The sequence below is a fragment of the Hibiscus syriacus genome, unplaced genomic scaffold (genome assembly GCF_006381635.1).
Source record: "Hibiscus syriacus cultivar Baekdansim isolate YM2019G1 unplaced genomic scaffold, ASM638163v2 tig00111543_pilon, whole genome shotgun sequence".
Taxonomy (NCBI): Eukaryota; Viridiplantae; Streptophyta; class Magnoliopsida; order Malvales; family Malvaceae; genus Hibiscus; species Hibiscus syriacus.
Window position 1 is genome coordinate 1,004,470 of NW_024063116.1, and position 18,027 is coordinate 1,022,496.

Sequence of the window (18,027 nt, forward strand, 5' to 3'; positions counted from 1 at the left end):
CCATTTGATAAAAATATGTGAAATGATATAAAGATAATGCCCATGTTATATGTTATGAGAGCTAGAGATATATTTGGCATGCCAAGAGTCAAGGGATTATCAGTGGTCCTACGGGACAAATTCTACGCACCCCTAGTGGAAATTTTACGAGTTGTGGTGACAGCATAGTGCACAACCCCTATGTACTCACGTATCTTTAGTTCTCAAAATATTCATGGGCTAAACAAAGATATAACAATAAATATATTTCATGTGAAGAATATGCTTTTGTGATATAAGATTAATGAAGTAATGATGAGTGATTTGTATCTATGTACATTTAATTATACGTAATGTTATATTGTTCTGTATGATAACATGGTATGATATGTTCATGCATGGTTAAAAAGTTAGAGTTTCTCTTATAAGTTTAATGCCTCACTAAGTCATAGACTTAGCGTGTGAATGTTTTACATGTAGGTTTTAGAAGCGAGAATTGAAGTAGTGAGGAGCAAGAAAGGTTAGTATCTTCCATACAAGGATCAGATCAGAAACATATTGAACATATGTATTTTGTTTATAGAGTTAGTTGGCATGTAGTTACAAGATTTTGAATTGAATATGCTCTGATCGTTTTAAAGAAACAATTTGATTGTAATTAATAAGGTAAAGTATCCATTTTCTTAAATGATGAATTTAAGATTTTACGGAATTGTAAAGAACAGAGTTTTGGAAAGCTAATGTGACACCTCGAACTCAGATCGGGTCGGATACTGGTTGGGGTGTTACAACTATGAAGGGAATCAACTCATCACACATACCATCCTACACTCTAGGTGAAAGTGAGTATAGCTTTCACCCCAAGCTAGTCAGGTAGAGTCATCATGTGACTACTTTTATTCACTCGTATGCGCGTGGCTGCCATTTATTAAAGAGAGTTCCAGGCAATTCCACGACAAAGAGGAGTGTCCCTCTACAGCTATACCGAAGCATTTATTCATGATTAAACAAAATTCAAATATAAGGGAGTCCTTAAACAATGATTTATCATTTAAGCATAATACCATATTTTAATGCCAAGGCTAACCATAGTTCTTTCATAAAAACTTCCTAAGTTCCTTAAGTATAGAGAACATACAAAACGTGTAAGAATAATTCACAAAGCATCAAGCCTTAGAGTTAGTTCTATCATTCTCAAGTCACTCTTCGAAACTCCTAAGGTTGTATGATCATTTCCACGAAAAAAACACATAAAATAAGCATGCGAAGAAACAGGAAAAGCATGAAAAAAAAGAAAAAGAAAAAATGAAATAGTAAAAAAATAGTAGAAAAAAGTGAAAATGGTTGTTTGATGACTTTGATGTAAATATTTTGTTCCACTTATCTTGATTTGCTCGTGGACTTGACTTGATAATTTGAAGAACTCTTTGTCTTGAATTTTTAACCTCATTCTAGACTTCTTTCCCACCTTTACCTAAACCTCATTACACCCTTTTTAGACCTAATGATCTTTGTATCCTGTTTTTATTAAGTAATGGATATTTGATTGTATTTATGGAAATTCATGTTTGGTTCCGAATTTGAGCGTCTTTCACCCGAAACACATTGAGTGGATTAAGTGAACCTTTGTGAGGAATTGATTTAGGTTGAATTACGATTGATGAATGATTGGAAATTTCATTTTTTTGACTTGAGCGTACTTATGCTACTTCAATTGACTGATGTCTTGGTTCGAGTAATTATTGTGAATTTGGCTTGCATAATTTACTTTGTCATGAGACGTAGCGGAGGAAATTATATTGAGTTTTGATCGAATTGATCAAAGCATGCTTGAGGACAAGCATGAGCTAAGTGAGGGGGAATTTGATGATAGTTTTAAATTGTCATTTTTACTTGCTATTTCTCCCATTTTATGAATTTATTACTGTTGATCTAGGTTGTGTTCGCTTATTTTGTGCAGTGATATATTTTCTAGAATTGTCAGTAAAAGGGTGCATCTTGCGTTTTTTTATTTTCTAATCGTGGCTACAAATATGGGCACGACGCGGGTCTGATATGGTAGTTTCTACAAGCACAAGGAAGATTCTGGAAGCAGCCTAGTCAGCATGATATGAGGAGATATTTCAAGGAATTTAGTTTATTTTAAGTTTGAATTTAAAACATTTGAATTATCTTTGAAATTTAGGATTATCTTCCTTTTAAATTTCTTGTTATTTTTAGGATTTATAAGGTATGAATACCCTCCTTAGGGTATGGCTTAGATATCTTGAATTTACTTTTATTACTTTATTTTTATTTTTAAAAACAAGTTTCATTTTCCTTTCATTTCGTTTATTTTATACTTAAGCTTTTACAAGTTTTTTACAAAACATGCTAAGTATGATTCATATCATCCTTAGTTAATTTTCTTATTAGCCGAAAGCTAGTGATGGCTCAATTCTACATGTGAGAATTGAAAAGCACTTAACATCTTCGGGTTACATTCTCGATTTTTACAAAATTAGTTTGGTAATCGGCCTTATTTTTAAAATCAAAACACTTTCATTTCAAAAAGTCATTAGTCTGAATGTTATTCTGGTTTGTAGTTGGGAGAAAGGATCGGCTTGTGGCATTTTCAACTTTTTGTAAACACACTTAGCGGCGGTCAACTAACGAAAATTGAGATCGAATTCGATTCTCATTGAGACAACATAATCTGAGTTGGGCTTTTCTAGTAAGGACAATAGTTGTGGTTAGTCCATTCAAGGACCGACTTTTGAAGAGTGACTTGGGAATATCGGTTACCAAGGAGAAAGACAAGTTACAATGGGTTGGGCCTTGTAGACTACAACCGTCATGAATCCCAGAGTAGAATCCATTTCGATGATCAAAAGGAATTGAAGCAAATCTAGCTTTAGGCTATTTTCTCATAATTATTTTCAAGTTTTTATTTTATTTTATTTATTTTTCAACTCTTATTCACAAATCCCCTTTCTATTTATTTTTTGTTTAAGCTGCCTAGATTAAAATCAACACAACTCTGCATCAAGAATTTCTAAGTCCCTGCGGGTCGACCCTTTTCTTCACTATACTATTCTTATTTCTATTATTTTATTTTGAGAAGAGGAATTTATTTGATGAGTAAAACGAAACTTATCATGAGAGACTATATTGCACAGGGATGGCAGAGGAAGGGCATTTCAAGTACCCAAAACGTCCCTGGCATGGGGACGGTACGGGGACGGCTGGGGTATGTACCGGGGACGTGCCACAATGGCAGGGTACGACCGAACATACGGGGGACATTTCAGTGCTCGTTGGGGACGTTTCGGGGACGACCTTCCTCTGCTGTCCCCGTGCAACATAGGGCTGTAGTGGTGGCCGTTTCTTCTCAATCCCGTTTCTGGCCACCGTTTTATTCATCCTCGGGGTTTTGATGTTGTTGCTGTTGGTAATGATGGTGCTGTTCAAATTGCTGGTGCGAATTTAGATAAAGATCTCGCATGAGGAAAGGAGGAAGAGGGCGTCCATGAGCTGTTACTGGGTCCATTTCATTCTTCTTCCCTTTGAGTTCAAACACTACTTCGTAAACAGTTTGCTAAAAACACACAAGATAACCTACAAGATTTTGATCGAGAAAGAAAATGTCTTCTGAGGATTGAATAATTGTAGGTTTCAATAAGAAAGTGGAAAAAAAAGGTTTAACAATTACGGTATAAACACTGCAGAGAAGATGAGCACTTGCAAGTTGCAACCTATTGATCAAATATTCGAATCTTTTTCAGGTAATTGAAGCTGAAGCTCAACCTAGCGATCTATGTACACATAGCGAGCTATGTTTGGGTTTGTTTATTTGTCCATTTCATCTTTTTTTTTATGTATTAGTAACTTTTGTATTAATTTCACCTTTATGTCCATGTATAGATCTTCTATCAAATTTCGAGTTTGATAATTAAAAGTACATTTATGTCCATAGACTTAATATTATGGTTTCAGTATTAAGATTTGACACTTTAATATTATGGTTTGATTATGGATTTTATTACTCTAGAATTAATATTGTGGTTTAAATCTTGAGATTTGACATTTTAATATTGTTATTTGTTTATGGATTTTATTGTTCTAAACTTAATATTATGGTTTAAGTCTTGATATTTGACTTTATTTATAATTTTTTATATTTATTTATAATTTTAAAATTATTTTATATGTCGTACCCTTGTCGTACCCGTACCTTATAATTTTAGAAATTGTTATTTCCTGTCTCCGTATCCGTCTCCGTATCCGTATCAGTGCAACATAGATGAGAGATCGTTGGTTCTGATGTGCGTACATTTGTTCGAAGTTTGTTTTAACAATAGAAGAATTCCGAAAGAGTTTAATTATTTTTTCTTATTTTACTTTCGAAGGTTCAATGCCCTGAAGAAATTACTCAATTTAGACCAATTAGCTTACGAACGATCTCGTATAAAGCGGCAATGAAGGTAATTGTTAATCGGTCGAAGCCCTATCTCACCACTTGGATCTCTGAAGAGCAATCTAGTTTTATGCCAGGGCATCAAATCACGGATAATGTAATACACTTACAAGAGGTAATCCACTCAATGAAGCGGAAAACAAACAAAGGTTGATGGATGACAATAAAGATAGACCTTGAACAGACTTATGATCGGTTAGAATGGAGTTTTATTGAGGATACATTAGCTGACATTGGCCTTCCTGATGACCTCCGGACTCTCATTTATGATGTGCATGGAAAGACTTGCACAAGCAATTCAATGTGTTATGTAGTCAGTAAACTAGAATCCCATCCAGTTATCGAGAGGCAGTCCGCCATTGTCCCATTTATTTTTTGCGGATGATCTTGTTCTTTTTACAGAGGCTTGCCTACATCAATGTGATATTATTCAAAAAATTCTTAATGATTCTGTGCGGTTTTCAGGCATAAGGTTAGCCTTTCTAAGACTAATATTTATTTTTCCCAAAACGTGCCTGATTCGACTAGGAAGGCCATTAGCAGTGAGTTTTAGTATACTGCTGTTGATAATCTAGGGTGCTATTTGGGTGTACCGCTGTTGAATAAGCGTATAACTCATGAGACATACCAATGCTTGATACAAAAAGTGCAGGACAAACTGCCATTCCCTCATATGTAAAGCAGTCGTGTCAGTTTCCAAAGGGAATTTGTGGAGAAATTGAGAGGCTAATAAGAGGTTTTGTTTGGGGGGAGCACAGATCAGAAGAAGAAAGTACACCTTGTAAGTTGGAATGACGTGCGCGCACCCGTTAAGCATGACTCGGATTGCAGCATTTAACATGTCAAAATGAGGCCCTCATCATGAAGATCGGTTATTGAATTATAACAGAGCAAGAACAGCTGTGGGTTAGAATTCTACGTACAAAGTATAAGGTAACGGCAATTTCCCCGGTATCAATTGGTAAACACAAGTGTTCTCTTTGGAAATTCTTTACTTCAATGTGGGACGATATTAGAGAAGGCATATTTTGGAGCCTGAGGAATTGATCAATGTTATATTCTTGGATGGATAATTGGCTTGGTAGGTTCGACCCGTTATGTAATGCTATATCAAACATGATTGCTGTGGTGGCTGGCTCAAGGGTTGCCTATTGGATGGGCATGGATGGTGAGTGGGATCGGGGCGTCATGGTTGCGTTGCTCTTGCCCATAGCCCTTTCTCCATTGCAGTAGTTCCTCCGCCAATTTCAAATGGTGGGGTGGATAAACCGGGCTAGCGACGAGAGATAATCGGTGATTTACGATCAAAAGTGTCTATCGCAGACGTGTGAATACATCCGATGATCAAAATACGAGTTCCTATGAGTTATTGAATAAGTATAAGGTCTTCCTCGAATTAGGATGCTTTTATGGCTGATTTGTAAAGGAAGGCTGCTCTTGAATGAAGAGCGAGCTCGAAGACACTTCACGGCAGATATGGGTTGTGTACTGTGCAGTGCCATGCTGGAATCAACATCGCACATTCTGAGAGAGTGTCTGTGGCGAATTCTATTTGGAAGAAATTCATTAAATCGGAGCGCATTGAGGAGTTCATGAATATGGACCTCTTCTCATGGATACATCGTAACATTAGATACTTGAACTATTTTCCAAGAAACAAGGCGAATTGAGATAATCAGTTTGGTGCTATTGTTTGGAATTTATGAGCACAGCGTAATGGGATACTCTCTCACGAGAAGTTTATTGCAAGGGAAGACATCCTCCATCGCAGCAACATATTGGTGAATGAGATAGTAACCAATCAGCTACACTCGACGCAAAGAATGGTGCCGAATCAGTAGTTGAGCAAAAGGCATGTACCCTCTGAGGGGTGGTTTAAACTTAACACAGATGGTGCAAGATCAAACAGTTTAGGAACATCATCTCGTGGCGGGGTGATCCAGGATGATGCCGGTAAATAGATTGTGGGTTATGCAAAATACATTGTCGAGTGCTCACTGCTCAGTACTTGATGCAGAATTATGGGGAATATTGGAGGGCCTTAAATTAGCTTGGGGTCTGCAGTTTTGAGTGGAGATCTTCGTCATTGCTACCACACATAATGGATTTGATCAAAAGAGATTGGGTGATTGTTCTTAAAAATGTTTCTCGACGATGCAATATGCTAGCGGATGTATTGGCTAAAATGGCTAGATCGAAGGAGTTTGGCTTTCGTTATTTTCAGAACCCACCGAAGGAGGCTGCTATGGTGTAAGCCCATGAGGTTTTCGATTGCATGCAACATGGAAATTAGCTTAGCTTACTCTCTATTTCTGTTTCATTAAAAAAACTATGAGGAGATTTTAGTTTGACTATCGATCTTTTAATTTTGTTAGTTATACTACTTAATTATTTGAACATTGCCAATCAAAATCATATTCTATTAACATTTAATGGTGGAGCTGACATGACACTTAAAAAATTAATATATTTACAGAACTATTGCTAAATCATTAGATACTTAAATTTATTAAAATAAATTAAAAATAAATAAATCAATTGAATGTGTAATTGATGAGGTTTAAATGTGTAAATATAATTTTTTAACTGTTATTTTAGCTCCACCATTAAATGTTAATAGCAATAATTTGATCGACAACATTCAAATAATTAAGTGGTCTAATTGATAAAATTAAAGTATTAGATATCAAAATAAAGTTATGTCATAATTAAATGGTCATGGGTGTAGTTTACCCTTGTTTAAAAGCATGATACCTTGGTGTGCAAATTATGGGTTAGCTGGACAGCATAATCAAGCTCTAATTCTGGAAATAAATTAAAGTAGAATAAATCAGTTGAATTTGATTAGAGTTGAATGGCCGAAAGCGACATTTAGTTTAACACAATGTTATGTTCACAAGGATAACGACATGGGACATTTATTTATAGGTTTAGGATGACATGTAGAGAAAACCAAATTTAGTGGTAAATAAACATCAGTCATACATTCATACTTCTCTTACGCTGTTGAAAACGGAAAAGAGTGATCGATTTTACGCTCAAAAGGCTAAAAGGTACCCTTTTTTGCATGCTCCCACTGGCACGTTGAACAATGCAAATGGAAGTGGTCCTTAACTCTTTCAGTATCTCTCAATGCCATGCTCGTTAATGGCCTGAAAAAGTAAATGTGTCCAACTATACTGAAATGATATCCATTAAAGGGATGAACAACAAAACCGGCTTGGGCTATTGATTGGAAAATGACTGATTTGACTGATGTTTTGTGCATCACTAGCACTGATTAATTTCAGACACACAGTTAAGAAGCCGAGTTGATGGTTGGCCAACTACGTTTAACTTTACATTTAAAGAAGCGGGAAGGTACTTGCATTGCCTCTCATCAACACCAACACAATAACTCCATGATGCGATTCCTTTTTTGCTTCATTTCCTTTTATCGTCACTCTTAATCAATTCCAAAACATTTGCGGGCTTTTCTCAGGCTGTAAAATGGAAGAAAGTGAGCTGAGTGAGCAGAGTTCAATACCGAAGGCGGTGCAACAGTCGAATTTGACCCGAAGGAAATTTGTTTCATTCTTTGGTCTTTTTTCTGCTGCTGATAAATTAGATTGCATTTTGATGGTTTTTGGAAGTTTAGGGGCGTGCATCCATGGGGCTGCTCTTCGGTGTTCTTCGTTTTGTTCGGCCGCATGATAGATTCTTTAGGATATATGTCTTCCGATCCTGACAAATTGACTGCTCGTGTTTCTGAGGTACTACTACTATGCTAGCTCTCATGTTATCTGGAAATTGCTTTTCAAATGGAAATGGTACAACCAGGAAGCTTTCTATATCAATTCTACGCAGGCTTATTATTTCAACTTAATTACTTGTGTTTGTTCTTCCAGTTAGAAACCATCATCATATTTGCAAAATCAGGGATCTGAATTTTCATAGCATAACAAAAAATTTGACAAGATGTTGCTTAATATTCGACACTTCTTAACCCCTTGCAGCATGCTTTGTACTAGCTCTACCTTGGTCTTGTTGTTTTCGCATCGGCATGGATTGGTGTGTTTATTGTTCCTCTCTTGTTGTTACAGTTTTCGTTTTCTCAAAGTTACTACTTCTAGTAGTTCCATAACATCCTTGTTGATTTTCTCTTCAGGTGTTGCGTTCTGGATGCAAACTGGGGAGAGACAGACGGCTCGTTTTCGTCTGAAATATCTTCAGTCAGTTTTGAGAAAAGATATAAGCTTCTTTGACACTAAAGCCAGAGATTCTAACATTATTTTTCATATCTCCAGTGATGCAATCCTTGTCCAGGATGCCAAAGGAGACAAGGTATATAACCATAAACAGGAACATAAAGATTCTCATAATGTTCAAAACTTTGGTCTGATATTTCACTAATACTATATTCTCTCCTGCATCTTGGTGCAGATAGGCCATGCTTTCCGTTACCTTTCACAATTTTTCGTCGGTTTTGCCATTGGGTTTACCTCTATATGGAAGCTTACACTACTCACCTTGGCTGTAGTTCCACTGATAACCATTGTCGGCGGAGCTTATATTACCATTATGTCAACTCTATCAGAAAAGGGTGAGGCTGCTTATGCTGAAGCTGGGAAGATCGCCGAGGAGGTAAGTTTTAAGAAGGTTTTTCTCTTTGAACACAATTCCAAGGCACAAGAAACACCATGCTGTTACAGTTTCAGATTCTAATATTATCGATTTTTAGTTGGTGGCAGTAGACTCCATGCTCTCAAACTTAGCAAGAACATTGACAAATCTTCAATTGAATTTTACGATCATGCATGCAAACTAATTTCTTAATCTTGTTTCATGTATGGAGTTAGCTTTTCTTTGCCTCTTGGTTCAGGTTATTTCGCAGATTCGCACAGTATACGCATTTGTAGGAGAGGAAAAAGCAGTTAAAGCATACTCTAGTTCACTTGCAAATGCTCTTAAAATGGGGAAGAGAAGTGGACTTGCAAAAGGGGTGGATGTTGGATTTACCTATGGTTTGCTGTTCTGTGCCTGGGCCTTTCTTCTTTGGTATTCCGGCATACTTGTCAGACATGGTAAAACAAATGGAAGGAAAGCGTTTACTACAATAATCAATGTCATTTTTAGTGGATTGTAAGTACAATCTGAATGTTCTAACAAATTTTCGGGGAGTTTATCTCCAACCAATCGTATTCTATGATAAAGAAACAGCTGTTTCGCTTTTGTAGTGCTTTAGGTCAAGCAGCACCAAACCTTGCTGCAATTGCTAAAGTCCGGGCAGCTGCTGCCAATATCTTCAGCATGATAGAAGCAGACTCGAAGCCTTCAGGACAGTCGGATGGTGAAACTATTTTTCCAGAAGTTGTTGGAAAAATTGAGTTTCATGAGGTCTGTTTCGCTTATCCGTCTAGGCCTCACATGGTGTTTGAGAATTTAAGCTTCTCAATTGATGCCGGGAAGACGTTTGCGGTTGTAGATCCCAGTGGTTCAGGAAAGAGTACCATCATATCCATGGTTCAGGAAAGAGTACCATCATATCCATGGTTCAACGTTTCTATGATCCCACTTCAGGTAAGATACAAAATTTCGGAGATTATGAAACGAGTTACGGTATAGTTTTACTCCTCTTATCTGATACACCAGCATTATCAGGTAAAATGCTATTGGATGGATATGATCTTAAGAATCTGCAGTTAAAATGGTTGAAACAACATGTGGGATTGGTTGGTCAAGAACCAGCACTGTTCGACGCAACGATAGCAAACAATATCCTACTCAAAAAGAAGATGCAGACATGGAGCAAGTTATATTAGCTGCCAAAGCTGCTAATGCACATTCTTTCATTTAGGAACTACTGATAGTTATAACTCACAGGTATGTTCTCATAGGCCACTTTTTGTTCATCAATTAGGAAAAAAACGGAAGACATTTATTACATGTATCGATAATGAGTAGGCTGTTTTCACATTTTCTGCTATCTGTGACCGATCCTCGAGCATGATGCTTTGAAAGTTTGTTGAATTTAGGTCGGCGAAGGAGGAACTCAGCTTTCTGGAGGTCAAAAACAACGAATTGCTATAGCAAGATCCGTGTTGAGAAATCCAAATATACTGCTTCTAGATGAGGCCACAAGTGCTCTTGATGCAGAATCAGAACTCATAGTTCAGCAGGCACTGGATGGGATTGTGACAAATAGATCAACAATCATTGTGGCACATCGGTTATCTACCATTCAAGACGTCGACATCATCATTGTTTTGAAGAATGGCCAGGTTGTTGAGAGTGGGAGCCACATGGATTTGATGTCTAAGAATGGAGAATATGCAGCTCTAGTGAGCTTGCAAGTATCAGAAAACACTGCAGATTCAAGCTCTATATGCCATTCTGATGCTTCTGTAAGTTCTAGCTTCCGACAACCTCAAGATAGTCAAAATCCAGGGCAGGATTCATCATCAGTTACAGAAATGGGATTGGAGAAAAGTTATCAAAACTCGCCTCAGCAACGTTCTGCACCTAATCCTTCGATATGGGAACTACTTAAACTAAATGCACCAGAATAGCCCTATGCACTGCTTGGCTCGGTTGGTGCAACTCTGGCGGGCATGGAAGCTCCATTATTTGCCTTTGGGATCACGCATGTCTTGACTGCATTCTACTCTCCTGATGATGTTCAAATTAAGAGAGAGATTGAAAGGGTGGCTCTTATTTTTGTTGGTCTGGCTACTCATACCATTCCAATATATCTTCTGTAACACTATTTCCACACCTTAATGGGAGAGCACCTCACAGCTCGTGTCCGTTCATCAATGTTCTCAGGTTTTTTCTATTTCTCAATCTAGGAAGCTGAATTTGATAATTTGTTTTCCACTGTGGGACATTCATCACATTGCAAATCCTCTAGAATATGAAATTTTAGTCTCGACTTCGCACCTTAGATTAACGTACAATTTAATTCTTTATATATAGCTATTCTTTATATATATGCAACCCTTGTACGAAGTGCTCTAGCTGATTGGCTATCCACAATCGTGCAGAATGTAGCACTTACCGTGACAGCATTTGTAATTGCATTCACTTTAAGCTGGAGTATTGCATCGGTTATTATCGCTTCCTTTCCCTTACTCATAGGTGCTTCCATAACTGAGGTAAGGTTTGGAGACCACTTATTTCGATTCTTCAATTATTAACAACTCCTCAGGTCTTGTATTCCGGTTTTTATTCTTTATTTCTTTGATAACTGCAGCAATTGTTTCTCAAAGGATTCGGAGGGAATTACAGTCATAGCTACTCTAGAGCAACTGCTGTGGCACGAGAAGCAATAGTTAACATTCGTACTGTGGCTGAATTCAGTGTTGAAAACCAGATATCAATCCGGTTTGCCTCAGAACTAAACCGACCAAATAAGCAAGCCTTCTTGCGAGGTCATAATTCAGGTTTTGGGTATGGTGTATCTCAGCTCTTTGCATTCTGTTCCTACGCCCCTGGCCTTAGGTATGCATCGGTGCTAATCAAGCAAAACAAATCTAACTTCGGTGATATCATGAAGTCCTCTATGGTTTTGATAATCACAGCACTGGCCGTGGCAGAAACATTGGCTCTCACACCAGATATTGTGAAGGGATCACAAGCATTCGGGTCGGTTTTCGGAATTTTCCACAGGAGAACATCGATTGAACCTAATGATTCCACATTGAAGGTGGTAAGCGAGATCAAGGGAGACATAGAGTTCAGAAATATTAGTTTCAAGTATTCAATGAGACCTGATGTAACCATTTTTGAGGACCTAAACCTGAAATGTCAGCCGGGAAGAGTCTAGCCGTTGATGGACACAGTGGTTCAGGGAAAAGCACCGTGATCGCCCTAATTATGTGATTTTACGATCCCCTTTCGGGGGCAGTGCTGATTGATGGCTATGATATTAAGACATTAAACCTGAGATCTCTAAGGCTGAGAATGAGTTTAGTTCAGCAGGAGCCAGCATTGTTCTCGACCAGCATATACGAAAACATCAAGTTCGGGAAGGAGGATGCATCAGAGATCGAGATACTGAAAGCAGCAAGAACAGCTAATGCTCATCGATTCATCAGCCGAATGCCTGAAGGATACCAAACAAATGTCGGCAATCGGAGTACAATTATCAGGAGGCCAAAAGCAGAGAGTGGCGATCGCTAGAGCGATCCTGAAGAATCCTTCCATTCTTCTCCTGGACGAAGCCAAAAGTGCAATGGACACGGAGTCTGAGAAATTAGTTCAAGAGGCTCTGGATAATCTAATGGAAGGCCGCACCACAATCATCGTAGCACATCGGTTATCAACGATACGTAACTCGGACAGCATCGCGGTGCTGGAACAAGGAAAAGTAGTTGCAATAGGCTGGCATGAAGAGCTACAATTGGTCAGTTTACAGCAGTGAAGGAGCATCCATGATAAATAAACCAAGATTTAGTATTAAAATCTTATACATGATGAATCTGTTGTATTCAAAAACACCTTTTATGATTTGTTTGAAATATGATTTTTCAAATTTGTGGAGGATTGTGAGTCTTGGATAAAAAAAGGCTTTATTTCTTTTTGAAGAAAATATTTTGTGGTAAATTATGGAAGGGTTATTTATGGAGAGGGTTAGGTGGCAAGAGTTTGTTATATGCCAGATTTCTGTTCCACCGCATTTGTGATTCGCTATTTTCATTTTCCCCAAAATTTCGCCGTTCTTTTTTCTTTCTCTCTCTCCATTTTCTCTTTGTTCACTCACTTGCCACTTTCCAATTAATCTTTCCCTCCCATTAGGATGTGCTTCGCCAAGACAAAACGATGAAGCCTCTGGATCTCATTCTTTCTTTAACAGCTACTTGAGCGTCAAGCAATTCACCGGATTTTTGGGAGAAACAGAAAAGAATTCCAAGATTTGGAGAAGAGCTATAGACAATTAGATTCGAATTTTTTAAATCTCGTGCGGTGGCCTAGGAAAAAATGAGTGCCTCGAAATTCATAAAGTGTGTCACCGTCGGCGATGGTGCCGTCGGCAAAACCTGCTTGCTGATTTCCTACACCAGCAACACTTTCCCTACGGTGAACCTTTTTCGCTTTCTTTTCCTTCTTTTTGTTCTGCGTGATCGTAGTATTTTCTTGATTTTCGTATAAATCAGATCCGAATCGGTTGAAATTGTTTATGTTCGAATGAGCTCTGTTATATATTTCGTCAACATTGAAATTGCTCGATCGTTTCTTTTTTCGGTCTCTCATAAATGCAGTACAGTGCAGGAATATGATGTCCAAGGAGATATCTTCTCAGTGAATCCAATATTAATGTTTTTTTTCTTTACTAGTAACTGTTTGCATTTGAAATTCTTATGGTACCAGGACTATGTCCCAACTGTTTTCGACAATTTCAGTGCAAATATCGTTGTGGATGGCAGCACTGTCAACATAGGCTTATGGGATACTGCTGGTAATTTCGAAATAACTTGTAGAATTTCTCCTTTTAGCAATTCCGGTTTCTTTCTTGCTTGTGATTTGAAATCATTGCCTTGGAACAGGTCAGGAGGATTACAATAGATTGAGACCACTGAGCTATCGTGGAGCTGACGTCTTTATTCTTGCATTTTCTCTCATCAGCAAGGCTAGTTACGAAAACGTTGCAAAGAAGGTTTAATCATTGGATATTTGCCCTCTGTGATGATAATTTTATGCATTATAAGACGTATGTTAACACATTATCCATGATGTGATATGTGTTTTTCTTGCTTTCGGTTTCAGTGGATTCCTGAATTAAAGCATTATGCACCTGGCGTTCCAATCGTTCTCGTTGGAACTAAGCTCGGTATGACGATTCTTGCTCCCTCGATAGTGGTATATGCGGATCTATTGGTTTGATTCACTAATGGCCTAAAAGGGTTTCATAAACTCTTCCCATTTCATTGAATGTTGCCGTGTTTATGACTCCTTGCTGTCACAGATCTCCGGGATGACGAGCAATTCCTTATGGACCATCCTAATGCAATTCCGATTTCTACGGCTCAGGTAAATGTTAAAAACGTATTATGTTTTGTGCTTTTCAACGGTAGTATGTTTCACCTAATTTCAGCATTAGTCTTTGCTTATTTGTGAAGGGAGAGGAATTAAAGAAACAGATAGGGTCTTCTTCCTACATTGAGTGTAGTTCGAAAACACAACAGGTAAATTTCTCAACATATCAATGTAAACTTAGAAGAAACATATCATTGATGATCTTATGTGTTGGCCTGTACTTCAGAATGTGAAGGCAGTTTTTGATGCGGCTATAAAGGTAGTGCTGCAGCCTCCGAAAAACAAGCAAAAGTCGAATGGTGGTGGTGGTGGTGTACTTTGCTCAATATTGTGATCAGTGGAAGATTCGAGTCCGAAAAAGGCGGATCAACCTGCCAGCTTCTTGCTGCTCGTATCCCCATCCGTGTCAACCATTTTTTTCTCTAAATTCTAGTAAGAAGCAAGCCATCGTGTATAGTCTTTGCTGACATTCTGGGTATTTCTTTGAAAGCTTCTAGTGGTTTGTTTCTTGTTTTACTTATTGTCAATCTCTAATTGATGACAAGCATTCCTTCCTCTTCTGCTTTAATGTTTAAGCTTCACGCATTCATTAACCAGATGCGATGAAGATTCCATTAAGAAACGACTGTTTTCTTTCACGACGTTTAAAGTTTTTGCACTTTGCTTAAATGATTAGTGTTGATGCCATGGATCAGTCATTGAACTTTGTTGAATTACTCTGTCATGTTATTATTATTGAACTGGATTTATCAATATTTAATTTTTTCTTTGTACTGTATTAAATTAATTAATCTGCTTTCATACCCATTACAAGAAATGTTCACCGCAAATATTAAAACAAAATGTTGGGAAACACATGTCCATTTCGAAGAGGCAGAAGTAAAACCAATACCGACGTTTTTGTCCAAGGCGACATCAATACTACGTTATTCAGTGAGATGATTGCGAGTTCAGCGGTATTCGACTTAATTTGAAAATTGATTAATTAATATATACTTAATCAATATTTGATAAAATTAATAAATTTTGTTCGATTCATATTCTTTAAAAACTTTCATTCAATATATTTTTTTTAAAAAAGTTTTATCTTATTTTTTAAAAATTATATGTAAAATCTAGTAATATTATGCATAGCTTAATTAATGTAAACTTAAATTAAAAAATTGGACGAAAAATATCAAAATTGTATGTAAAATAATTTTAAAGTTTAAATGCAAAGTAACAATAAAAAACACATCAAACTAACATATTAAAATTAGAACAACAATCTACAAATATATCAAACTAATGCATTACAATTATTCTTGAAAAAAAATATATTTAACAATACATGATCAATTTTAAAAATAGAATAAATAACATCTTCTCATAAACTTATTGAAATGAATTAAATCTTATTTAATTTAATACATAAAGATTTTAAATCAAATAAAATCAACCTAAATTAAACATTCATCGAATTTTAATGGAATCATTTTTAAGACGCTAAATTCAGTTAACAATCATAATCAATACCTTCATAAAACAATGTAATAAATAAAACAAAATGTCTTTGGGTGCTTTATTTAGGCGCACGATAAGATTTTCTCTGGATGCACGTTAGTTGGCCTAACAGAATCTGAGGATCTCCGTCGCGTCTTCGACGTTCCCATTCTTTTCGGTGAAACTTCCTCCAGATTATCATTTCTGTCTCAAATCATGTGTGAAGGCCCAATGAACTGAAGGAAGCTATTTGAATGCTCTGTGGGACAAGACTTATAATTTTTCCCGCCTAGGGTTCGCGATGGCTCCACAATCGTTCAGCCTCCTTATGAGGTTTTGGAATCTGGAATTTCCTAGTGGAAGCTCTCATTGGTAGGCCAATTCCTTGGTGCAGCCCCAAGATTTGCTTCTATGCAGTGTATAGTGGAAAACTTATGGAAGAAAGCTCTTGCGGGTAACAATGTCCAAGTAAGCTTTGCTGGGAACAACCTCTATGTTTCTCCTTTTTTTCTGAATCTGATAGGGACTGGGTACTAGAGAACGGGCCTTGGCATATCTTAAACAAACCCTTGATCTTAAGAAAATGGGAACTGAACCTAGGTAGATTGAACTTTGATTTAACCAGAATCTCCATTTGGGTTCATCTCTATAATGTTCCTCTGGAACTTTTCTCTCGTTCTGGGCTAAGTTACATTTCGAGTGCCATTGGAATTCCTCTTTCCATGGACTCTATTACTGCAGCTAAGTCTCATATTGAATATGCTAAAGTTTACGTCGAAATAGGGGTCAAAGATGAAATACCTAAATTTATTGATGTTGTACTCAATGAGGGTAAATCTATATCGGTTCTGGTTGAGGTCCCCTGGTTGCCATCTCGATGTAGAACTTGTAATATTTTTTTCCATTCTGAGAAGGGTTGTTATTGAAGACAATGTTCATTCTGTAGAGGTTCCTATATGTCCTGATTTTAATGTTCCACAAAAAATTAACAAAAGTGATAATTCACTAACTGTTAATAAGAAAGGTAGGGGCATGCCTTCTAAAGATAAAGCTAATGTATCTTTAGCAGGTTCAACTAATAGATTTGAAGTCCTAAGTGGGGTTGATGACTCAACCTCTATTACCATAGGCCAAAATCGAAATCCTCAAAAATCTTCTTTAGGTGTGGCTGGTATAATCAATGATCCGAAATCAAAGAAGAAACATAAAAGTGAAAAGTCTTTGAATTCTGTTGATAGTGGTAAAGGGGTTACCACTGACAATCCTTCCCAATGATAATTGTATTCTGGAATGTTAGAGGACTTAATTTTCCTCTAAAACAAGATAGAGTTTTCAAAAGAGCAATCCAAAAAAAAGTTGAAGTTCTATACTTATTGGAGACTAGAGTCAAATTTGATAAGGCTGGTGACATTCTAGGAAGCAAATTTAAAAATTGGAATGCCTCTACTAATTATGACTACGCCGTGAATGGCAGAATCTGGATACTTTGGAAAACTGGTATACACTTTTCAGTTATTCATTCTTCTGATCAAAGTATGTCTATCAAAGGTTCCTACCTTGGTGTTCCTCTTGTTATAACAACTGTGTATAGTTGTAATGATGGCGTGGTGAAAAGATTATTATGGCGACAACTACGTGATATGGCTTTTAGCATAGGCCATTTCCACTGGATCCTTGGGGGCGATTTTAATGTTACTCTACATCATTCTGAGAGTTTTGCCTCCGATCTTCTGGGACCATTTATTTCTTCTGATATGCGTGACTTTCAAGATGTTCTTTCTGATCTTGATCTCATCGATCACCCTTTTTTGGTCCCTCATTCACTTGGTGTAACAAGCAGCTTAATCCTTTTCTTGCTAGGAAGCTCGATAGAGTTATTGTTAATCCTAATTGGATGAATAGTTTTAAGGCTTCTCACGTTGAATTTCTTGCCCCGGGTATTTCTGATCACTGTTTTGCTCTGGTATGACTCTCAAAAGAAATTCAAGCTAATTGTCCTAAGCCCTTCAAGTTTTTCAATTTCTGGGTTCAACACCCTAACTTCTTGAATGTCGTTCATCAATCTTGGATGATTCCAGCTCAAGGAAATCCAATGC

The 18,027-nt window shown here is 37.1% G+C and overlaps 1 protein-coding gene and 1 pseudogene across 1 annotated transcript; both read left to right on the forward strand.

Moving 5' to 3' along the window:
• Window positions 1-4,436: 4,436 nt before the first annotated feature.
• On the forward strand, window positions 4,437-12,836 carry LOC120164850 (annotated as a pseudogene).
• A 287-nt stretch (window positions 12,837-13,123) lies between these two features.
• LOC120164811 (rac-like GTP-binding protein 5) lies at window positions 13,124-15,042 on the forward strand. Its single transcript, XM_039174461.1, has 7 exons — window positions 13,124-13,492; window positions 13,784-13,871; window positions 13,960-14,069; window positions 14,180-14,243; window positions 14,379-14,443; window positions 14,533-14,598; window positions 14,676-15,042. Exons 1-7 carry the CDS (start codon window positions 13,394-13,396, stop codon window positions 14,781-14,783), a joined length of 600 nt encoding a protein of 199 aa, XP_039030392.1. The 5' UTR covers window positions 13,124-13,393; the 3' UTR covers window positions 14,784-15,042.
• The last annotated feature ends 2,985 nt before the right edge of the window (window positions 15,043-18,027 follow it).